This window comes from Puma concolor, chromosome A3 (assembly GCF_028749965.1).
Source record: "Puma concolor isolate L17-30 chromosome A3, mPumCon1.1.hap2, whole genome shotgun sequence".
Lineage (NCBI taxonomy): Eukaryota > Metazoa > Chordata > Mammalia > Carnivora > Felidae > Puma > Puma concolor.
Window position 1 is genome coordinate 60,333,210 of NC_141669.1, and position 25,501 is coordinate 60,358,710.

At 34.5% G+C, this 25,501-nt stretch overlaps 1 protein-coding gene across 11 annotated transcripts in view; it reads right to left on the reverse strand.

Annotated features, from left to right (window-relative positions):
• EHBP1 (EH domain binding protein 1) overlaps positions 1 to 25,501 on the reverse strand; it is a 375,689-nt gene that overhangs the window by 168,883 nt on the left and 181,305 nt on the right. For 8 of the 11 annotated variants that reach the window (XM_086701008.1, XM_086701007.1, XM_086701009.1 and 5 more), the window contains 4 exons: positions 15,452 to 15,556; positions 14,693 to 14,815; positions 10,435 to 10,675; positions 2,603 to 2,792 (listed from right to left, as the gene is read on the reverse strand). In XM_086701008.1, coding sequence (XP_086557134.1) covers positions 2,603 to 2,792; positions 10,435 to 10,675; positions 14,693 to 14,815; positions 15,452 to 15,556 — 659 coding nt within the window. The remainder of the gene's footprint in view (positions 1 to 2,602; positions 2,793 to 10,434; positions 10,676 to 14,692; positions 14,816 to 15,451; positions 15,557 to 25,501) is intronic. The other 3 variants (XM_086701016.1, XM_086701015.1, XM_086701012.1) reach the window with 1 other exon arrangement.

Here is a 25,501-nt window from a genome sequence, read left to right on the forward strand (position 1 = left end):
GATAAACTTTCTTAGTTTATACCTTGTACATCTTGTACCTTGTACAGAAGGCAACAAAAATATCCACGATCTCATTACTCAGTAGCTTTGATTAGTATAACAAACAAAAATGGAAGTAAAACATATGTAAGGTTCAAAATTCAAATAATACAGACAGGTAAAGAAAAAGAAATGCCTTCGTCAGTCTTGCATATCCTTCTCCTCAAAGGTACCCACTATTAAATTACTTACAATTCCTTCCACAGTGTACATGAGTGTGTATGTCTATGTGTGTTCTGAATGTATGTGTGAATAAGGCTTTTTAAAGAAAACTTTATGCATACAATAGGTATCATATTATACATCGTTATATACTTTCTTTTCTTTTTTTTTATTTAATATCAGCAATCTTTTTTAAAATTAATTTTTCACAGTTGTATTTCACATAAGTGAGAAACATGAACTAACTCCCAGATCAGCAGAATGTGCTACTGTGGATAATATGACTGACTGCATTTCTATTGTCTGTGTCTGAGCTTAATGAGGCACTTTCTAAAAGAAGCATGATGCCTTTCCTATAAATATCCTTTATTCCATGACAGATCTTCAATGGAATACTATCCTCATAATAATATAAAAAATAGCTATGTTATACATCACTACAACAGAACTTAATCACCAGGTGTAGCAATGTTTCTATGGAGCAATGTATTTAGAGTTCCAACTTGGAACTGGGGAACCAGAGGTAGCTCTCTAGAGGTAGAATGGCACTGTGGGCAAAGTATGGGTTTAGAGTCCAAGGACCTGAATTTTAATCCAGTCACTGTCACTACTAGTTTTATCATTTTGGGCAAGTTACTTAACTAAGGTCCAGTTTCTTATATATACAAAGGAGATAATGATACATATTTTTCAAGTTGTTTTATGGATAAATGCATCCAAGAGGCACTGTTAAGTTCCTTTTCATTCCCCTACAAAGAGATTAGAATATTTTAATTAGCTTCAAACTCCTGATGAACTATAGAAGAGAATGGGGCAGGGAGTAGGCAGTGGAGTAGAGATTTGGGGAGACAAGGGATAGGTTTAGGTATTCTTGACAGTTAGAATGGTTAAAGGACCTATAAAGCTTCTTGATTCTTACTAGTGCCCCAATTACTGTCTTTTTTTTTTTTTTTTTTTGTATCATGGGCACAGGAATTGGCCATCTCCTTTGCTTTAATTTCTACCATTTGCTGCTTTTGTTGATAGTGTTGCGCCCCCACTCCCACCTTCCATAGCCAATTAGAAGATGGAAATCTAGTCTGAGTTTCTCCCTCTAAAGCTACAGGGCTAAAAAATACCTGATATAAAAACAAACACCTGGAGATAGACTTTTAAGACACCAGAGTGAAAACCTCAGTGAACTTACTGTCTCACTAAAACAATGAAAATACAGGCAAACTATTTCAGGACTCTACCATTTAACACAAAAACAAAAAATGAACTGAAATATCCAAGAGAAACTACTGAACTTTAGTGTGCTTGAGAAAAACAGCAGTAGGCACCTGAGGTGTAGTATGGCCCAGATATCACACAACTAATGAAAGTGACAGTTCCAATCCTGTTTCTACTGGCTGGGGGACCTGTGACCTTTACTTTACCCCACTAAGTTGAAGTTCATCTTATTTTTCCCTAACCTACCTGTGAGAATTAAATTATGTATATGATAACAATAACAAATTACCCATGAGTTGATGGGCAAAAATTACTTACCTAAAAAAACTTGCTAAATCCAACATTTCTACCTTAGACATACAAGATATCACACTATTTGAATTCAAATCATTTAAAAGCTCTAGACTTGTTCCAAAAACGTGTTATCTTTCCATGTAATAATTATGCATTAAAACTTCTAAAGATAGTGACAATAAGGCCAAAATTTTAACTTGACATAAATCAAAATGGCAATACTGAAATTCTTCAATAAAGCATGTCTCAGGAGCCTGGGTGGCTCAGTCGGTTAAGCATCTGACTCTTGATTTCAAGCTCAGGTCATGATCTTATGCTTTGTGAGTTGGAGACCCACATCAGGTTCTACACTGTCAATGCGAGGATTTGGCTTGGGATGCTCTCTCCTTCTCTCTCTGTCCCTCCCCTACTTTCGTGCACACTTTCTCTCTCCCTCTCTCCCTCCCTCCCTCCCTCTCTCTGTCTCTCTCTCTCAAAACAAATAAACTTAAAAAAAAAAAAGGCATTTCTGTGCACTGGGCCTTAATCTTTCCAGTATATTTTTCAAAGGATGATTTCTACTCCCTCTTCTGTATCAATACAAACTATTCCTCACACTTAGCTGCTTTAGAGTATTCTTTCTTTAAAGCACCATTCCTATAATTAGAATGTCTTTCTTCCTCTGATTTCAAAACAGCATTTAAAAAAATCTTAATCCAAACTATCCAATTATACTGTTCTGTAAACTTAGAGGCTCCCAAACATATACACAGTGTTACAGTATAACAGATTTACTTGGTTTGTACTTTTAAAATATCATCAAAAATAGCAAACAATGACTATTCTTAATTTGAATTAAACTCTGGGAGGAAAAAGATTAAACATAATATATGTTTTACTAAGAATAAACTCCTACCTTAGGAGAAGTGGAGAGATCTCTTCCTGCAGAAATAACTGTGTTTTCATTTACTCCTCCTATCTTTGGTGAGAGGGCTGGTGGGGCTGGGGCTTTTCTTTTCACTCTCCTTTCGGTTTCCAGTTCTTGAATTGGATTTACCAAATTATTTGGAGGAAGAGCTGGTTTAGGTTCATAAAAAGGATTAGATCTAAATGAAAGAAGAATTATTGTTAAATGTTAATCTAAAAATATTTTATTCCTAACTAAATTAATAAAATGTTAATTTATAAAACTAAAAAATACTGAAAATGACAAGGAGACACTCAAACTAGTGAGAACCTACAATTTGGAAATAATCACTATTTAGCTGTTATTTTTTTAATCATTAATAAAATTTTTCCTTTTTAAAAAGTATTTAAAAATTTTTTTCATACAAGGTCACACTTAGCTCAATTGTATATAAATCCTTAGAAAAATGTTTATAATAATAGTAAATCCTATATACTCTTCACAAACAAAAAGGAAATAAGATGTGGAAATATTGATTTGCTTTTTTATGCTCCCCATATCATTTTTTTTCCTTGCATTTCATTCCTTCTCATTAGGGAACATCTTTTATAAGTCCATTCAGCGAGGTTCTTTTAATAGTAAATTCTCCCAGGCACTGAAAATGTTTTTATGTCACACTTAAATGATAATTTCGCTGGGTAGAAAATTCTAGTCAGTTAATTCATATCAGCACTTTGATGATATTAGCCCACTGTCAGCCTATTATTGCTCTTTTTTAAGTCTTCTCCTCAGGTTTCAAGCAATTTTACTATGATATGTCAAGGTGTGGATTTCTTTTCATTTATCCTGTTTCAGGTTCCTTATATTTCCTGAGTGTGAAGATTTATGTTTCATTAGTCGTTTTTTTTTTTTAAGTTTATCTATTTTGAGAGAGAAAGAGAGACAGTGAATGCATGAGTGGGAGAGGGGCAGTGAGAGGGGGAGAGAGAATCCCAAGTAGGCTCCATGCTATCAGCAGGGAGCCCCACGCAGGGCTTGATCTCATGAACTGTGAGATCATGAATTGAGTGGAAACAAAGAGTTGGATGCTCAAATGACTGAGCTACCCAGGTGCCCCTATGTTTCATTAGTTCTAAAAAATTATTAGCCATTATCTCTTTGATAGCCTCTCTATTCTCTTCTTTAGAAAATGTTATTAGATGTATGTTGAATTAATCTTTCTCCTTCACATTTTTACAAATTTTTGTTCCTTCTGTGCTATAATCTGAATAATTTCCTCCCATCTATGATCTAATTAGCTTTTTCTCTCTTCATTTGTGTCTAATTTAATGTTAGACATTAAACCAGATATCTAGTTTATGGAGAATTTTCCATGAATTATCCATAAATTTTAAATTTTGATAAGCATTTTTCTTCATACAACCATGTATAAAATACCTCAGGTATAGAGATTTGAGTCATTAATCATTTAAACATTTACTTTAAAGTCTCTACCTGATAAATCTATTATTTGAAGTTTTTGCGTGTATAATCCTAGTGTTTCTTTTGTCTCCTGATGCTTTCTCTTAGTAAATTCTTTCCTTGTATGTTTTGTAATTCTAGATTTCAAGTTCAGGGCTTAATCTGAGGAAACCGTGCACATTCTGAGCTGGAAATGCCTCTCTTCAGAGCGTTTTATGTTTGCATTTGCCAAGTGCTTCAGGGGTCATTTTGTGTGTTCTTTTCTTGGCTTGGAGGATCCCAGACCATCCTGCCAATAGAATGTCAAATCCATATGAGGGTGGGCCTGTGTGCTTATAACTTCTTGGGGAAGACTTTTTTCCTCTACCTAATCCAGGCCCAAGCAAAAAATCTTCCTGGTTAACTCCCTCTACAAGTAGATGAGTTTTTTTTCTCATTAGTTACCCATAAACACAAGTATCTGGCATAGATGATGATTATTCTTCCTATTACACAATAATAAACTGTTATCCTGGTTCTTATTTATTAGTTTGTTGCATTCTCCACTCCCACCCCCCCCCCCCGCCCCCCACACCAGCTGGTTCTCTGGAACCCTGTGTGTAAAGAATAAAATTTCTGAGTCTATAAGGCTAAGGTTCAGCTGACCCAAATTTAGTGATTATACCAAAATCATTCAACCTAGTCATATATAAGGCCTGTACTGGTAACAGTCCTCTGTTTCAATTATGCATGCTCTTTTAACTACAACAGTATAAGACTCACTCAGAACCAATTACCAATTATGTACACCTCTGCTTAAGAATTTATATATAGATAGTCAAATCACATGAGACTGGGTACAAAGTATATATGGATCAGAGATGGGAAACATATACTTGTGATGTCATTCTTACTCTGTACTCATGGCAACAATTAGTGTCATGAGATTCCTTTCTATTGAGCTAGGGTACAGCCACAGAATGTCTCTCAACTCTGGTCAGGGTAGTTACTTTTAACTGAGTGGGGTTGGCATTTACATAGAAACCTATTTCTTGTGTTCTCTCCTCTTCTTATGTCTGTGCATTCAAGAGAAAAAGAACAGGAAATAGATATATATAATTGAAAATTTGCTTTTCAAAACAAAATATTCTTGCCTAGTGACCAAGATATGCTTGATATATTTACATCCCATGCTTACAACCTGCAGAAGAACTTGGGGGAAATCAAAGCAAGGAACAATGTTAAAATAACTAGGTGTTCAGAAAAAGCTGAACATTCTCTCTGAAAAGAGGTATAAAAGGTATCATATCCAGCCTAGAATGGAGGGCTTATCAATAACATTATTAACTAAGATTAATAAAGTGTTTATGCTGTGCTAGGTACTATTTTAAGTGTTTCACACTTACAACAATCTTATTTCTCCTGATAATTCTGAGAGCTTCATACAGCTGTTTTCAAACTCTAAAAGTAGTTTGAAGGGAGATAAATATAAAGAAATAAGTTGAAAACATAATTTTTTTAACCCCAAAACTTAAAAAAGGGAAACAACTTTTTCTACCCAAACTTACTACCTGCCAATTAATGTTAAGTGTTCAGGACTGAACAGACCCATGTCAATCAAACTGAATTAATTCAGTTATATGAATTACTTGGATGATATTTAAAAATTTTTTCTTGGTTAGGTTTCTCTATAATAAGCTTGCATAGTACTTTGAAATATGGCAGCTACTACAATGATCATTATTATTAATTTGTTATGTAAATATGGCTACTTTCAAGAAAAACATGTGTTAGAGGATATTTTTATTAAAAAAGAATTTGTGCTTAAAAGAAAAAAATGACAGAATCCCTTAAAACAGGTAGCTCCTCAGTACACTTTATATAACTTAATTTACAGTACTCATGAAACTTTTATAAAACTTATCTAGTATGTATACAAATATAACTAGATATTGTCCTTTTTCTTCCTGTCTCTGCCTGTTTCAAACCACTTAGGTCTCCCTCCCACTTGAATATTAGTATCCTTTGTCAAAAGAAGGTAAATGCAAGTAGAAAAAAAGCTCATAATCATCTGATTTCCAAAGCTGGATGGTAAGATTCATCACTAACTAGAAACTAATCAAACGGAAATTTTCTTGAAACAATTAGAGCTACATTTCTCACTCTGTTTTACATGGCACATGCAGTAAAAATGAAATTTGTATGTCATTCTAGGGTAAAAATATAGGAAGCTGCTGGAAAACAGAAGTACCAGGGTCTCCAGCTGCCCTGGACCACACCTCACTGCAAGACGGACTAAGGGAATAAGTATCTCTGCACATCTATTATTTGCCTGTGAGAAAACAGTGTGCTAGGCACCTAATGGGTACCTAATTTAGTACCCATTAGGTATAAATCAAAGTAAGACAAGAAGCTTCTACTTCTAAGGGTTCTGAATGATCCTTCCTATGGATCAGACATTTCTAAGTAAAACTGAATTTCCTACTCTTTAAGAACAGGATACGATTATATTTATATGAAGTGTCCAGAACAGTCAAATCCATATAGACAAAAAGTAGATTAATGGTTTTCAGGAGGTGGGGGAAGGGAGGAATTGAAACTAACTATTAATAGGTAAAGTATTTCTTTTGGGGATGATGAAATGTTGTAGAATTAGATTGTGGTTATGGCTGCACAGCACAGTGAATTAGTTAAGAACCACTGACGTGTACACTTTAAATAAGGAATTTTATGTTATGTGAAGTATATCTCAATTAAAAAGTACTATTTAAAAAAGTGATTAGGAATAATATCTATTATATATATGATTGTCAACACTGCTTCCTTCTCTATAAAAACAAGAGTTATATAGAATTATTGATCAATGCATTTTAAAAAATATTTAATATTTTTTGTAAAGAAATACTATTTAAGGAATTAGCATAATTCCTATTTCAGTGCTTTCTACATCACTTTGGATAAAGAAAAATTATTTTTATGCTTGTATTATATACTCGAGCAATAAATTAGTTAAAAATAATTACAGAAAGAAAAACTATAAATTGATTAGAAACATGATTAATAAACATACTAATAAAGAATAAAATATGAAACAAGAGTACAGTGAAATATATAGTCTTCCTTTCACTTTGAAAATTTATGTTTCTTTGGAAAAACAATCCACATTTATCTCTGAATAAAATTTAATGACAACTTTCCTTCAGAACCAGACATACAACCATACCAGAAATGATTTTATGCTAGACCCCAAAACATTTCATAAATGTTTTGGAAAAAAATATTGTTTGATTTTTGGTTTTCAATTTTGCTACAATAACTAGAATGGCTGAACTGACTTCCAAACAAGAGAAAACTGAGAAGCCCATGTGATTGCTAAGTGGAAAAGACATGTGCTACTAGCACTGAAGGGTGTTTACTTGCTCTTGGTGCTGATGGATATGCTGAGGTTCTGAAGGTTGTTTTACACATCAAAGAACTCAGCACTATTTGTGATAGGTTTATGTCAGAGGATGCAGGAAGAGTTTGATAATGGAAGATGAGTAATACAGGCTTTTCACTTGATGAAAGGTCATAAGTTTATTACTGAAGTAAGAACAAATTTTGGAAGATTTCTAATGTGGTTAGACTTACAAACTTTTAGAGAAAAAAGATAAGAAAAAAGAACAGAGTTCTTCCTGGACTCTCACATTAGCTGATGAGCAATCTTTAGAATCTGTGTATATATTCCTATTAAAAAAAAAAAAAGCTGAAGTGTTTATAGGCACCCTCTGGTAATCTCAGATGATTGAGCAATTTAGAATGTTCTTTATTCATGGGAAACTTGTAAAGACTGTGACTTTCATGTGGAAAAAAAAATGGTCAAAAGGAAACACCCAATGATTCTGATTTTAGTTTTCATTAAGGCATTTTAAACATTTAAACAAGCATTAAATGTCTCTTTAACTTGTTAATAGGAAAGAGCAGGGTGTGTGTGTGTGTGTGTGTGTGTGTGTGTGTGTGTGTGTGTGTGTGTGTTGTGTAATACTCATGCCTCTTGGAATGACTGAATGCTTGTACTTAAAGTTTATATTTACATTCAAATACTGTAGGTGTGTGGCTATTACTCAGCACCTACACCACCCATGAGAAATTTTATTTTCATCACACATTAGCTACTTCAAAGAAAGCAAATATAATAACTTTAGCTAGAGTTGAGCCAATTTTTCCAACCCCTGTACAGTTATTAATTAGTATTGAGAGCTAAACCTTGGTTTGGAATCAGATGATTACTATGATATATTTCTATGTATTTAAGGCAAACTGGAACATTTTAGGTTTTATCAAAATCTAACCAGGCCCATGGTAGCATGTAGCACATGTGAGAGTCATAGGCCATGTGATGTAAAATGGGAAAAAGTTGAGAAATACAGTTCTAGAGCAATAGAAAACAGGTCAACTACCTCATTCTTTCAAACAAGTCTTTCAAATATTTGAATTTGGTTATTATAATTCTCTTAAATAATCTTTCTTCTAAGTCAAATAGTTTGTATGACCTTAATCACTGCTCATTTGATGTGGTTTCTGGACTTTTTTGATGACTCTGTTGCTCTATTCTTTTAATGCTCTGAATTACCAATGTCCCTTGTACAGTTGGCAGAACCTAGAAGTAAAATACTGCTCAAAATAGGAGCTGACCAATGCACAGGGAAAAATGACATTTCTTCCTTCACACGAAGCAACTGCTCCCAACTTTCATACATTGAAGGAGCCTTTTTATTATTTCCCTCACAATCTATATCCCCATTATTCTGAAAGATTTTCATACTTACCTGTATTTTTAAAGAAATAACTATTTTCCCCAAGATCTAAATAATCTTAATACACTAAAATTCACATATTTCTAAGGAAAACAAAGACACATACAGCCTCACTACAAGTAAACATATAATTACTATTCTATTAATTTCATCATCTGTGCCATTGCTACATCCATATCTAATGACTTGAGTTTCCTCCTCATTATGGGTCAGATTTTCCTGCTTCTGTACATGCCTGATAGATTTTTCATTGGTTGTCAGACATAGTGAATTTTATATTTTGGGTGCTGGATTTTTTGGTATTCCCTTTGGTATCTTTGGTATATTTGTGTGGCATGCAATTAAGTTACTTGGAATCATTTTGATTGTTTTGAGCCTTGCTTTTAAGCTTTGTTAGGCAAGCCCAGAACAGCCTTTTGTCTAGGCTAATCTCACTACATTAGTAAGACACCTTTCTGAGGACTCGACCTGATGTCCCACGTGTTAGGAACTGCTTGGAAACAAACTATTCTTGGTCCTGGGTGAACTCCAGGGATGCTTCTGTCATGTTTCCTCTATGTATGCTCTCATCAGTGCTCAGCTAAAGACTCAGGGGGAATCTTCTACAGATCTCTGGAACTCTTTGTATGAGTAGTTCTCTCTTCTCTGATAACTCTGTCCACAATTCTATTCTCCTCAGTACACCCAAGTCCAAACTGTCTCCTCAACTCATGGAGATTACTAGGACTTTTGGTTTCTCTCTCCCTAAACTAGAGCTGGAAATTCTCTCCCATAAATAAAACAAAGACAAGTATAGGGCTCATCTTCTTTGTTTCTGTTCTCTTAGAAATCACACTGTTCTGTGTTATTTGTATCCAATGTCTGAAAACCATTGTTTCATATATTTTATTCAGTTTTTTAGTTGTTTAAGACAAGAAGCTATATCCAGTCTGTGTTAATCCATCATGGCTAGAAGTAGAAGTTTTACTGTTGCTTTTTAACATACTCAGGGCCACAATCTGCAGCCACACAGGTTGTAAACTATATACCTCCAGAATACAATGTGCACATACCCTTCCCCCATTCTCACCCTAGATTTGAGTAAAATGGCAGCCCTAAACATTCCATTTATAATGAGCTTATAATCAATAACATTCATATTTGGATAAGAATAACTCAAAGATAATTCATACTTTATAATTATGATCTTGTTGTTTGGAATCTGAACAAGTGTCCTCACCAAATAATTATCATAAATGATTATTTGGTTCCCACAACAGAACCTAATTGAAGTATAATGCCTACAGTAATTGATTAAAAACACCTAAGTGACATTTGTAATGGGGTTCCTGTGGAAAGACAATTAAAATTCTAACCAGAGATTCCAAGAACATATTTCTCTCCATTGTTAGTTTACTGTGCACACACATTCACATGGAAGAGGGTGGGAGAATAAAGGTCAAGATCATAAAAATTCAGGTGGACATGTGATAGATACTAACCTGTAAATTGTATATTAACGCGAGGAAAAAACTCTTTTTACCCATGTAAAGGTTTATTATAGAAGCATCTCTTTAGTTAATATAGAGACTGATGTATGATGATAGCAGAATAAAATGTACTTACTCATCCAACTCTTCTTCTTCTGTTTTAGAACTATCAGCATAGAGGTACTTGCTCATGTCCACAGGTCTTACATTTTTTCTTTTTGTAGACTGGGGAGGAGAATCCTTTATAGTTACAAAAGTTTCTGGCTCATCAAATGGGTTCAAATACTGAGGAGTCTGTACCTCTTTAAAGGGATTATAGCTATTATTATAAAAAGGTTCTTCTGTTTTTTTAGGTGATGCTGTTTCAGTGACTGGTTCTATAAAACAATAGCAAAAGATGATTTAAATCAAATTAATATTACCTGATATTTTCTTATATTTTTGGTGTTTTCAAAAATAATCTTGAATTAATCTCTTATGAGGCTGAAAAGGTCAAAACAATAATATGTTTTAGAGGGGCTAAGTTCAGAAGATGGGTTACCTAAGATCTTTGTCTACTCCTCCAGGAATGCTGCTCCCTAATATGGCATCTTTGGAATGCACTTTGAGTCTCTAATATTATTAGTATTACAGTACGGCAATTTTTGAAATTTTAACCTTCTTAGAGGTATAATATTCTATTTACTGTTTATTTTACTTGACTATACTAGCTTGCCATCCTAAACTGATATAAAATAAATTTCTGTTTTTAAGAACATTAAGTGAGTTAAAATGTGAAATTGTCTTTGGTAGTTACACAAGCAGAGACCACTTAGGGAAGTGAAAATTCATTCTGGACTATATCAAAAATATACCCACACATCATTGAATTTTTTTTTTTTTAATTTTTTTTTTTTTAACGTTTATTTTTATTTATTTTTTTGGGACAGAGAGAGACAGAGCATGAACGGGGGAGGGGCAGAGAGAGAGGGAGACACAGAATCAGAAACAGGCTCCAGGCTCTGAGCCATCAGCCCAGAGCCTGACGCGGGGCTCGAACTCACGGACCGCGAGATCGTGACCTGGCTGAAGTCGGACGCTTAACCGACTGCGCCACCCAGGCGCCCCCATTGAATTTGTTTCTTCAAAGCCTTCTAAGAGTACGTTTTTGTATGCTGCACAATCTTAAATTTTTACAGCTTTTAATGAGATGTTTGATTTTTTTCAATATGACTTGGATCCAATCAATACTCTGTTTAATAATGTAAAGGACTAACATAAAATTCGGAGGTTGAAAGCACTACGTTGAAATCATACTGATAAACTGATAGTCATGTTACACCAAATTCTTCTAAATTCTTCTTGCATGTGAACACAAGTGCAGTAGGGGCAGAGAGAGAATCCCAAGCAGGCTCTGCGCTGTCAGCACAGAGCCCCACACGGGGCTCTGATGAACCATGAGATCATGACCTGAGCTGAAATTAAGAGTTGGACGCTCAACCAACTGAGCCACCCAGGTGCCCCTATATTTTATTATTTTAAATTTCATTTTGAAAACCAAGGTACCCTTAAAAATAAAATTCTGACTCACAGAATTCTGACTCACAAAAAGCACTCATGTCCTTCAATGATACTTATGACGTGCTTAGTATAATCCTTTTTCTTCTTTTCTATGTCTTAATATTTTAAAACAAAACTAGAACTTGTAATAAAACTGTCCAAAATTTGGTCATGGATTCTGCTCACAAAAATAAATGTTTTCCCAAAATGAAGAAAAGTTTCAGAGAGCCACCAATCATAATGTAGTTTAAAAGTTGGTTTTAATTATGTTGTGCAACCCTGACAAAATACTCTAGAAGGCAGAAAACTGGTTACTGAAATTCTCAAGAAAAATAACTGTGAATTTCATGTGACACTTCAAACAATTTAATCCAATTATTATAAAAATTTCATGACTGACATATTTACGACTTTTACATTTTAACGTTAAACTCCTTTTACTTATATACTTTAGACATTAGCCCAGAAAACTTATTTTGTCTTTATATTGGGAAAAAAAATTCTGAATTGAAATTCTATACACCATGAAGAAGCAATTACAAAGTGTGAAAGAGATTTCATAAAATCATAATAAATACTGAAATGAATTTAAATAAAATTTAAATTTTAAATTTAAATTTAAATCTAGACTACGCTAGAGAAGACTCAGCAACGGTAACTTTTGTAACACCAGGATAATACTCAAACTTAACACTGCATTAGAATTTTTATAAAATAATGTAAATGAGGCATTTTCTTTTCTCTGTAGGGGCAGAGAGACTGGAAGATTTTGCCTATTCAATTTTTTATTAACAAATATCAAGTCTCAAATGCTGGAGAAACAGGCAAAACTGGTCAATGGAAATAAGATTTTTATTTTTACTTTCAGGAAGAGGACTGCAAAAACTGATCCAAGCAAATTCATCATTTACAAAACCAAAAACAAGGAAGTATTTAAACCACAGAGCACGATTTGAAGATGGCAGAAATGGCAACAAAGGAGGGTTTAAAATAAGATTATTTTATATAAAAGCTAACAAAATACATTTAATAACTTTCTAAAAGGGTCACTGAAGCACAGAACGTCATGAATCTAAGACGAGAATTGAAGCTGTAAAGGCAAATAAAAGAACCATCTAAACAACAGCAACACATTATTTTTTCCTCAAAGGCTTTTGTTACCTGAGGATGCGAATTTTTGATCAATAAAAATTTAAAAATTACTTCTAGAAAAACAAGTATTCTTCTATTAGAAAATACTTAGTCCAAAGTCTCTGAGAGATGTATATTTAAAGAAAATACTGGTTGTCACATTTTCTTTTTTTCTTTTCTTTTTTTTTTTTTTAGCTCTATAGGCATGATTAAATATTCTGAGTCAGGTTGGCTAACCGCTCCTAAACAAAAATTATGTGTTATCTGCTACTCCTTTCAATACCTCAGAAATCAGACCTACATGTATTTTTTTTAAATTGTTTTTATTTGATTTTGAAGTGGAAAGTTCAAATACTGGTGTCTCAAAATGCTGTGGTAATATTTTAAAACTCAGATATATGTAGCACACAACTGAGGAGAAGCTGTGGGGTCAAAAGAAGACACTTGATTAGGTATCTTAGCTCCACCTCCACTTCCATTTACCTAAAGTTCTTATTCAAATCAGTGAATTCCTCTGGGCCTCAGTTTCCTAATCTATGAAAAGAGGCAGCCGAAGTAGATTACTTCTAAGATTTATGATAGCCATTGAGATTTAAAATATATCCTTAATATATATAGCTTACAAACAAAATCTCATTATTTTAAATTTACTAGTTTAGAATCTGGTAAGAAGGGAGAAAGTACAGAAGAGAAGACGAAACGGATTATAAAGTGAGATTGCTCCAACAAGAGTGAATCCTGAAGTTAAAACTGCATTTTCACCATGAGAGGTAGTAACAAAAGTCTTCAAAGCTCATGAGGATTTCATAAGAGCCGTCTAAAAGATGTACACACTGGTTAATCATTCTTGCATTTACTTTGGAAAAACAGTTTAATTAAACAGAGGTCTCACTCCTTCCACAGCTCTTATCTAGGCTTTAAGAGTTCAAAACTACATGATAAGAAAAATGACTTAGGAAAAAAAAAACTCCCTGGATTTATTCCTTGCAAGTATGTTGTATACATGATAGCGGTGGTGTGCAGGCTTCTTTTTGCTCCATGCCATTTACATACACAACCTACTCTCACTACTGACTATAATTCTCAGCCTGAGACATGGAGTGTGGGGTGGAGGGGTTCACTGGACTCTCTGAGGGTGAGGTCAGAGGAGCTGACAGAGAAGCCATCCCCACAACCCCAGGGTCAGCATGTCTCACAACTTGCCCTTACTTTGGTAGGCTACTCTGATGAGACTTTACTATATGCCGGGTAGGTAAAATACTGTTATCTCTAACATTAGAGCTTTACTATCTAACTTGACCAAAGTAATAGAGAATTTAAAAATAAGCCTCATGTAGAAGGTGGATGGAGAGGAAGGGTGAAATAGGTGAAGGGGGATTCGGATTGCGCTTATCGTGATGAGCACAGAGTAATGCATAGAATTGTTGGATCACTGTTATGGAACACCTGAAACTAACCTAACACTGCATGTTAATTATACTGGAATTAAAAAAAAAAAAAAGCCCCATGTAAATGTTTATGTGAAGGTATCTTTTTTTCTTTAAAAATAATTCAATGGAAGCTACTCAGATTTGTTGATCAACTGCAGGTGGCATTGAACACAATAATATCATCATAAACAAAATTACTTTGAGTCTTTGAAAAAAAGAAACTCTTCCCACATTACTATTCAAAATAACTTCACTTTATAAAGACTTTAAAAAGTACAGAAAAAAATTTGCTACCTTCTGAGTCAGGATCTCCAAATGGGTTTAATTCTGCTACATCAGGATCACCAAATGGATTTAAATTCACAGTGGCCAAGTCCTTTTCTGCTTCATCCAAAAAGTTAAGTTTGTTGATAAGCTCTGAAAATAAACATATGTATTAGTTCACTATGATTATAGCTAAGTACAATTTTATCAATCGTTCAAAAATATTTCAAATTATAATTCACATTAATAATACCTGCAAATAATAAGAATGTAGCATTTTACCTATGGCAGAATGCCATTCAAGTATTTTGTAGCATACCAACATATTCAAATAAAACAAAACAAATATATGCATATTTATTTGAAAATTATGTCAGAAAAAAAAGAAAATTATGTCGGATAATGAACAAGAGAAACTTTCATTGGACTCTAATTTGATCCAACAAAAAAGTACTGAGATAGATTCTTAGAAACATATCCTTCACTCCTAAATATGAATCATTTAAATGGGTTTAATATAAGCAAATATTTTAAAACAGTATACTTATGATATATAAGCTAAGTGAAGATATATGGTCACATAATATGATGATACTGATATAAGGCTTTGCTAAAGATGGTAAGTTATTCTGTTGCCTGTTGGTACGCTACAAATTACCAAGAAAACATTCAAGGAAAAGCACAAAGACAAAACTGACAGCTAATAAGTACAGACAGAAGTCAAGAGGTAGCAGGTCACAGTAAATACAGGCAATCAGAAGCAGAAAGAAAGGAAGAAAGCTCTTAGACCTTCAGAGGAACTGGCTGATTTAGCTGAAGGCATATTTGCTTGCTTTATGCAGTCATCTTGATCTTCATCTAAGCTGCTCAGAGCATTCAATTGGTTTACAATTTCTGTAAACAGAAGCCAGTCGAGACAAATGTAAGGTAAGGTCATTTAATTAAAGAGCCATAGAAGCATGCTGTTACTCAAAAAGACAAAGAGAGGGGATGTTCGGTTAATCACGAGAGTACATTTAGAGGATGTTATTGTGATGGACTATAACAGATGTATTTAACTGAAAGTTAATGCTCTACTCATATTTTAAAATAGAAAACATTTTGTTAAATTTATATCATTAATATAACAACCATGTTAATAAACACAAAACAAAGATAATAACCCAAGAGGTTGACACTGGCTTTTAGCAACCACATTTTGTATTTGTAAAACAGTACTTTAAACGCATATGTTAGAAACAATAAAAAATGTCCTCTGATACTACAGATAATATGTACTATTTTTCATAATATTCTAAATGTACTAAAGGTTTTAAGAAGTGTATCTACATGAATCATGAACATAATAAGCACTTGTTCATGTTCCACAATTTTAAAAATCAGCACAAAATAAGAAAAGTAGAAACAGCTACTGTTTCCTACTCTTGTTTTTCTAACTGTTCTTTTAAAGGAACTCCCGAGTGTTGGCTTTAGGAAATCTTATAATTTAGCCAATAAGAAACAGAACAAAAGACAAGGTTAGATAGAAAAATACTAAAATAAGATAGAATTCATTTGGTACATAAATAGAATCTTTTAACATGATTCATATATATTTTGGACAACTCTGAATATGTGCAATTATCACTCACTGGGTGAAAATTAACTTGAAAAAAGAATAAGAGCCAATAGGGTATTCTATTTAACTCTTGCTGTTTCCAAAGTTACAACCTGGGAATACCTTAGGTATTAGGACAAACAAAACAGATCCAGATTATTCAGTGGTAAAGAAAAAAAATTATTAGAAATAGAAAATAGTTATAAATTCAGCATTTAAAAATGGTATTCTTTAGCACTGTAAATCTAAGTACACACTCTAAATTTTATTTGAACTAAATCAGAATACACAGTTTAAAAAGGTTGCCTTCGTCCATTCATTTGTTGTTGAATTAATATTTATTACTCTGTGCCAAGTACTATCCTTAGGACACAAGGATGAAAAAAATACATGGTATTGCCCTCTTGGAATTTACATCCTATAAAAATACAAATTAATACTGAAACAGACTTAGTAAATGAATACTAGAATATGAGGTGATCAGAAAGATAATAGATCTTTGAGCTAAATATACATAAAAATTTGATAAACTTATTCAATTTTTTTGTCTTAATGAGAAATACATTTTGCATGAATAAAATTACTTGATATTTAAACAAGGGGTGCTTGAGTGGCTCAGTCGGTTAAGCGTCCGACTTCGGCTCAGGTCATGATCTCACAATTCGTGGGTTCGAGCCCCGCTTCAGATTCTGTGTCTCCCTCTCTCTCTGCCCCTCCCTCGGAAGTACTCTGTCTCTCTCTCTCTCTCTCTCTCTCTCTCTCTCTCAAAAATAAATAAAAACATTTTTTAAAAAATTTAAAAAGTTAATTTTAATTATGTTGTGCAATTGTATTCCTAGATGTGCAACTACTAGTTAAAAAAAAATTTTTTTTAATGTTTATTTATTTTAGAGAGAGAGAGTGCAAGCAGATGGGAAGCAGAGAGAGAGGGAGACAGAGGATGTGAAGTGGGCTCTCCACTGACAGCAGAGAGCCTGGCGTGGGGCTCAAACTCATGAACCATGAGATCATGACCTGAGCTGAAGTCAGACACTAAACTGACTAAGCCACCCAGGTGCCCCACTACATTAAAATTATTTTAAGTAATGCTTAAAGATTTGTAGTTTTTCTTATATAGCTAACACATTTTAATTATTTTATTATAATCAATGAAGGTGGAAATCAATCATTTGTTAAACATCTTATAAAATAAGTATCATAGAGGGATACCGGAGAAATAGGAGACTTGGTCCTTACCTTCAAAACATTAATATTGCTCTATAGAGATTTAGATACAACATGGGAATTTCTTTAAACATTATCAAGATGACTCCATCACATGATTAAATTATTTACATTGTGGTATTTCTAGACGTTTAGAATGTTTCCTCCCCTTCACCATGCTTTTAGTGACATCTAAAATCAGTGATGACCATTTCCTCATTAACCCCAAATAATTTCATCTTTCCATTCTGTTCACTGATGACAGTCATCCTTATCCTAGTTTTCCAATTTATCCATATCTTAAATAAATCTTTACATTGCTCCTAGAACTTTCACTTTAGAACTTTCATTCATGTTAACCAAGTGAAAAGGTAATTCTGATTAGCTATACCAATACTCCCTCTATTTGGTATGTAAATAAATGTTAATTCAAATAATAAAGAGAGGCAAGTTCCAAAGAAATACCATCTAACTTATTTAATAAGCATTTATCAAGTACCAATATGTGTCTTTGGTAGTACCTGCCCTCACGGCTTTATATTTTTATGGGATAGGCAGGCAAGTGAAGCAATATACAATGTATGATAAGTATGATAAATATTATGATTGAGATATTCATTTTAAGCCTGTGAAACTGGAAGAGAGGCATGTAGCTCTGAGGTCAGGAAGGCCTTCATTTAAATTTGAGCTAATACAAGACAAACAGACATTATTATTAAAATAAAAGAAAAAAATGAGAGCATTCTACAAGGGCAAAAGGGAGACAAATGAAAACAAGACACAATTTGAGGAAATGCAAGTTGTTTGGGGTTTAAGATGCCAGGGTGGAAAATGGAATGAGATGATGTTGGCAAACGTCCTATTGTAAAGATTATTGTGATCAAAGAATGTGAACTTTACTCTGAGAACTATGGGGATCCACTGAAAGATCAAAATGTATATTTCAGTATATCATTTCAGTATTTCAGTACATCATTCCAGTAGCAACATGGTGGCAGCATTTGGAAAAAAACAGGACAAGAAGCAAGAAGATGAGTGGTTCAGCATCACCACTCCATGAAGGGAGGCAATCAATAAATATCTGCTCATTAGAGAATAAATTAAGAATAAAGATTTGGTAGTCAATTTGACATGAGGGATAGGGAAAGGAACCTAAGGCAAGTTCCAGCTATCTGACTTGGGTGACTATGTGAATAGTGTTCCACCACTGTGATGGGGGCTATTCAGTTAGGAACAAACTATAGGTGTGTGTGAAACTTCCTATGGAAAAAAATCAACTGGCATTGAAGATGTTGGTCCGGAGCCTAACATACATAATTTTGTTACGGATTTCTCCCTTTAAAAAAGGACTTTTCTGTTTCTTCTAAATTTCCTATATCAATGTGCTTTTTAATATATAATCAGAAACAAAGTTAAAAATGTAAAAGATTTACAATAAAAATTTATTCTCAGAATTTTTTTTAAATGTTTATTCATTTTTGAGAGAGACACAGAGACAGAGACGGAACATGGGTGGGGGAGGGGTAGAGGGAGAGAGGGAGAGACAGAACTCAAAGCGGGCTCCAGGCTCCATGCTGTTAGCACAGAGCCCGATGCAGGGCTCCAACTCAGGAACCATGAGATCATGACCTGAGCAGAAGTTGGACGCTTAACCAACTGAGCCACCAAGGCGCCCCTCCCCCAATTAAAAAAAATTTTTTTTTTAATGTTTGTTTATTTTTGACAGAGAGAGGGACAGAGCATGAGCATGACACAGAATCCGAAGCAGGCTCCAGGCTCTGAGCTGTCAGCACAGAGCCCGACGCAGGGCTCGAACTCACAGACTGCGAGATCATGACCTGAGCCAAAGTCGGATGCTCAACTGACTGAGCCACCCAGGCTTCCCCCTCCCCAAATTTTTTTAAGTGTAAAGCTTTGTCAATAGTTTACTACCTTGACCAAAGCACTTCCTGGCAAAGCATTAAGCTTTGTTTCACCAAATACTTTCACATTTGAAAAATGCTAAAGAATGCTATGTAATAGCCACACATTTCTATCCCAGTGCTACTCAAACTGAGTGTTAAACTCAAAGTGTACAGTATTTGGTCATAGCATCATAGCAACAGTGTGTCAATATGGAGTTGCTTCATATTGATGAGAATAAGGTGGAAAACTAAATTAGGGACAGGCAATCGAAGCAAAGGGTCAAGTAACTTGAGATTCTACTGTTAGGAAGGCAAAAGTGAATAGAAATTGACCACCAGAGATTATCACATTGAAAGAAAAAAGGGGATGGGGTGGGGTGGTGGCATTAAGAGTAGGTGGTGTTTTCCTTTTGAGAAAGCCCGTAGTTGAGTTAAAAGAAGAAAAAATAAAACTGCCTAGAGCTAGAACACACCTGCAAATCTTGCAGCATCCTCATTCTTCTCTCCAAAGCATAACACTGGCGAGTGATGCATCTTTTTTGAGGGACCATGTATTCAAATTCTTGCCCATTTGAAAAAAATAGGGTTGGGGATATCTGGCTGGCTCAGTCAGTTGAGCCCTCTTGATCTCAGGATTGTAAGTTTGAGCCCCGCCTTGGGTGTAGAGATTACTTAAAATAAAATCTTGAAAAAAAATTTTTTAAACAGGGTTGTGTTTTTAGTATGGTCAGACATTTAAAAAAATCTATTCTGGATACAAGACAGTATCATATTTCTGCTTTGTGGGTATTTTCTTCTAGTCTATGACTTACACATTTTCTCAACAATCTATTTTGACGAGCCTAAGTTTTTAATTTTGATGAAGTCTAATTTATCAAAATTTCTTTCATGTTTTCTCTTCTGTGTCTTATGTATGAACCCTCTGCCTGCCCTCAGGTCACAAATACATTGTTTTTCTTTCCCCTCCCCAGAAGCTTTATTGTTTTAGCTTTTACATTTAGGTCTATGATCAACCTTGAATTAATGTTTGTGTATCCTGAGAGGTAAGAATTGAGGCTCACTTTTTCCACATGGACAATGAGATGTTTCAGAATAATTTGTTGAAAAGATTTTCCTTTCCTCACTGAATTATGCTGTCCCTTTGTTGAAAATTAATTGGCCAAGTTAAGTTTGGTATTTCAACTTAACTTTGGTTAAGTATTTCAGAACTTTCTGTTTTGTTCCATTGAACAAGTTGTCTGTCCTATGCCAATATCACACTATACTGATTTATACCTTTAGAGTAAATCTTATCACCTAGTAATAATATTACAATGCTGTCCTTTTTCAAGACTGTATTATTATTCAGGTCCTTTGCATTTCCAAAGATATTTTAGAATCAGCTTTCCATTTTTTTTTTTTTTAAACCTGCTAGGATAGGGGTGTCTGGGTGGCTCTGTCTGTTAAGCGTCTGACTCTTGATTTTGGCTTAGGTCATAATCTCACAGTAATGAGATTGAGCCCCACATTGGGCTCTGCATTGGGCATGGAGGCTGCTTAAGATTCTCTCTTTACCTCTCTCTCTGCTCCTCCCCTGCTCATGTGTGCATTTGCTCTCTTTCTCACTCTCTCAAAAACAAAAACAAAACCCCACAAAACTTGCTAGGATTACAATTAGCACTAAGTTCAATGTATATAGACTGATTTGGGGAGGATGGAAATCCTGACAATATTGAGTCTTCTAATCTATGAACATAGACTATCTCTCCATTTATTAAGGTCTTCTGTGATTATTTTCAATATTGTATCATAGTTTTCTGTGTAGAGGTTTTTCTACATCTTTTGTTAAATTTATTTCTAAGTATTTATACTATTTTTAACCTTGATTGTAAATGGAATTATTTTGTTAATTTTATTTCCCAAATGTTTGCTGTTCATTTATAAAAATATAGATTTTTCTTTAAAAAATTTTTTAAAATATTTATTCTTAAGAAAGAGAGAGACGAGCATGAGCAGGGGAAGGGCAGAGAGAGAGGGAGACACAGATCTGAAGCAGGCTCCAGGCTTCAAGATGTCAGCACAGAGCCCGATGCGAGGCTCGAACCCAGAATTGTGAAATCATGATCTGAGCCAAAGTCAGACATTCAACTGACTGAGCCACCTAGGCACTCCTAAAAATATAGATTTTTCTATATTAATTTTGCATTCTGTGACCTTGTTAGGATCTCCAGTATCATGTTAAACAAAAGTGGTGAAAACAAACGTATCTGCCTTGTACCCAGTTCTAGGAGGAAAGTATTCAGTATTTCACCATTACATATGATTTTAGCTGTAGCTTTTCACAGATGTTCTTTACCAAAATGAAGAAATTCCCTTACACTGAAACCTTGCTGAGAAACTCAGTATGGAATTTTGTCAAATACTCCTTTATATACCTATTGAGATGATTATATGGTTTTTCTCCTTTATTCTGTTATGGTTAAATCAACTGTGCATTCCTGGGACAAATCCTCAAAGAATGCATACTGGTATTTAGAATATTCATTGTCCCCTGGTTCCTCCCCTAAATACTGGAGAGCTAACTTTTTCTTTGGAGCTCTCACTTCCAATCTGGCCCTGTCACCAGAACTCTCCTGGAGTCTCCTAGGGAGGCAGGGGGGCCTAGAGAATTCTGATCAGTTGTCATTAGTAAAAAGAAAGCAGGATTAGGGTTTAAGAGTGACACAGAAAGTAGGTTAAATTTGGAATCTGTGTCTTCTGCTACTTCTAGTCTCTGAGTTGACATATGTGACTTCTAAACACTAGGAAAAGCTATTCTTACTGTCTTCCATCTATCAAATTCCTTTAAAAAGGAAGTAGCTGTGATGCCTTATCAATTTTTAAATTTTTTTTAATGTTTATTTATTTTTGAGACAGAGAGAGACAGAGCATGAACAGGGGAGGGGCAGAGAGAGAGAGGGAGACACAGAATCTGAAGCAGGCTCCAGGCTCTGAGCTGTCAGCACAGAGCCCGAAGCGGGGCTTGAACTCACGGACCATGAGATCATGACCTGAGCTGAAGTCGGACGCTTAACCAACTGAGCCATCCAGGCGCCGCTCAATTTTTTAGCTCAAGGGATCATAAATGTTCCAACTCTCTGATTCTACCCTGTTTTCCAGCCTTATTAATACCAAAATAATAGATGCAGTATTCCAGAAATCCCTATCCTTTACACAGACCTCCAAAATAGGTGACTATTTTTATTCTATCACTTTATACACTCCACAGCAAACCTATGATTTGGTTCATGAGTATCCTAGGTACTGGAGAGTAAATGGTCAGGTAAAAACCAGAAACAAATTAATGGATGTATTCTCTGACCAGAGTCCCAAGTTCATCCTGACAGTCCTTCTACTCAAAGGAGGTAGACCAATTTTTACCCATTCACAAGTCTTAGCAGTAGGACATTATAATCTCAGAGGACTGAGACATACCATAATCAACTTTAGCTCTTCAAATATGAACTGTTATCTCTTCTACTACCATGGGTGCTTAAGATTATATCCTCTGAAGTTGGTCAATATGTCATTCTTCCTCCTCCCAAATTAACATTACAAACAATAGGAAAGGGATTAATAAACACCAGTGCTTATGGTAAAAATGAAGCTTGATTTATAAACTACATTTGGATGGGAAGACTCTGAATAGACTATATATTTGATGGAAAGCCACAGTTTTGGGCTCAGAAAATTGTGGACTCTTGTAACTAGGTATGTCCCTTACAGGGACTCTGAAAACTATACCTATTTAACCGTTTCAAAAGATACCAGCTCTGCAGAATGGACTTTAAACCAAGGCAATCCCTGCTTCTAACTATGTGGATCTTGTCTCCTTGTACACAAGCTGTCATGTGAGACAGAGGTCAAAGAATAGCACCTCGGATGCTGTGAGGACTCCAGTGAAAAAGGAATGCTCTGCTGGCATGCTACTATGTTTCCAATATCCTTCCAAGTGAATCTAATGCTTAGTCTGGCTTATGTTACCTGTATAGGTCTAGATGAACCTATGTAGAATCCTTGGTTACCTTTCCAACAGCTTTAGGTATACTGGGATCTTTCAGATATTTCATAATGTCTGAATTCTCCGATAATGCCTTCCTATAAAAAATGCTTCAGTTGAACCTGATTTTCAGTAAGACATTGTTATTTATGGAGGAATCTTTCCTTTTTCCTCTTGTTGATATGTATTCAGAAATTCAATATCAAAGATGGTCATATTACCAAATACTGGTTCAAGCACTGTGAGGATGCCATATAGATGGAGGCACTGACTGTTTTAAAACTATATATGTTTTCTAATACTGGCTATAATAAACTTTCTATTAATGGGCTTTGTTTCTCCATCTCCAAGGTCTATTACTCCCACTACATTTCAAACTGCAATTTTTCTAACTGCAATTCAAAATTCTCTTGCCCATTCACTGGTGCTGTACCTCTGTAGAATGCACCTATATATAACACTATCAGTAAAAGGTTCCTAAGAGCCAATCCCAAAATGTTTCCAGTTAGAAGTGAATTTGGCCCAGGTGGAACAGGGTAAGGATTTTTGATCAATCCAAGTATAGGTATCATGGATTTATGTTTACCTTCTAGCAAAGACTGTAATTTCAGAAGACATATTTTGTTAATTACTATTGATTTTACAGCAATATTCCATATCACTGATTAAATGAATAGCTTCTAGGTGTTAATCTAAGGTATCACAAAATAATTGTAACAGTCTTGTTCCCTCAAGAAGTTTACAGCTTAGTTGGGGAAATAATAAAGCCATACAATTTTTATCGATATGTGATTGCATTTTACGCATTTCTATTGCAATATAAAGATATCATTAATAGAGGCAATTTTTTAAATAATGATTTTTTCCTCCATAAACATTCTGTTAGCAATTCCAAAGCTGCAAGGAACAGCAAATATAAGCTGTGTTTAAATTACTGCCACTTTAGTTGGTAAATAAAAATACCCACCATACTTTATTTGTACCATGTTTATAAAATGCATTCATTTTGTTTAGTCTTAACCTATTGCTTTAACATTACTGTTGTTAAATTTTAATATATTTTTAACTATCTTAAAACTACTTTACCCAAACATTTTTAGAGTGGTAGTGCTGGTGCTAAAAAAAATTCCTGAAAGATAATAACTTTGGAATGGAATTTACATGTGCTAAAAAATGCAACTAAGGAAGCCAAACAACTGCCATAACATGCTGTGCTATTAATTTAAGTGACTGTACTCTGGAAATATAATAGAGAAAAAAAAAATGTAACATCAAAGCAAAAATGTTATAATGACTGGATTTACTTAAGAGCATGCATCTAATCACCACTGTCCCCATCTACCCCTGCTCCCTCAATATACATTTTGAATTCATAACTTTTGGAAAACTAGTCTTGAATTATTTAAGGTTTGAATTATGTGTCCTCCAAGATCACATGCTTTCCATAAAATGGGACCATGCAACCTTGGATAAGGTTGTATATGAGTAAAGGTTAAATAAATGGAACAAGATAATAAGCCAGAGTGATTAGTATCAGCTATAATATGAGAAAGAAGTCCCTTCATTGATTTATGACCTTTCAGTTAGCACATCTTAAATTCTCAATATGTTCCAGACAATGTGCCAGAAGCGAGTGATAAAAAGAACAGTTACAACATAGTCTCTACCTTGAAGGAATTTCATGAAACAGGGAAAAGAAATACATACATAAAATAATAACAGAAAATAGAATTCCAAACAAACCTTGGATCATCACAAGTTGCATTAAAATAATTTCTTCAATTAGGGTCAGAGAATTTTACACTATCTAAAAGAAAATTATTTCTTCTACAGGAATTTTAGAAAATAAGGTGTATGTGTATTTTTAAGCAATAAGGGATACTATGGTCTGAATATTTGTGCCCCCCCCCCCCGATTCATGTTTAAATCTTAATTCTCAGTGTGATGGTATTAGGAGGTAAGGCCTTTGAGAGAAGATTAGGTCATAGGGCAGAGCCCTCATGAATAAGATTAATGTCCTTCTAAAAGGGGCCCAGAGAGATCCTTTGCCCCTTCCACCATGTGAGGAATACAATGAGAAGTCTGTGACCCAGAAGAGGGCCCTCATCTAACCATGC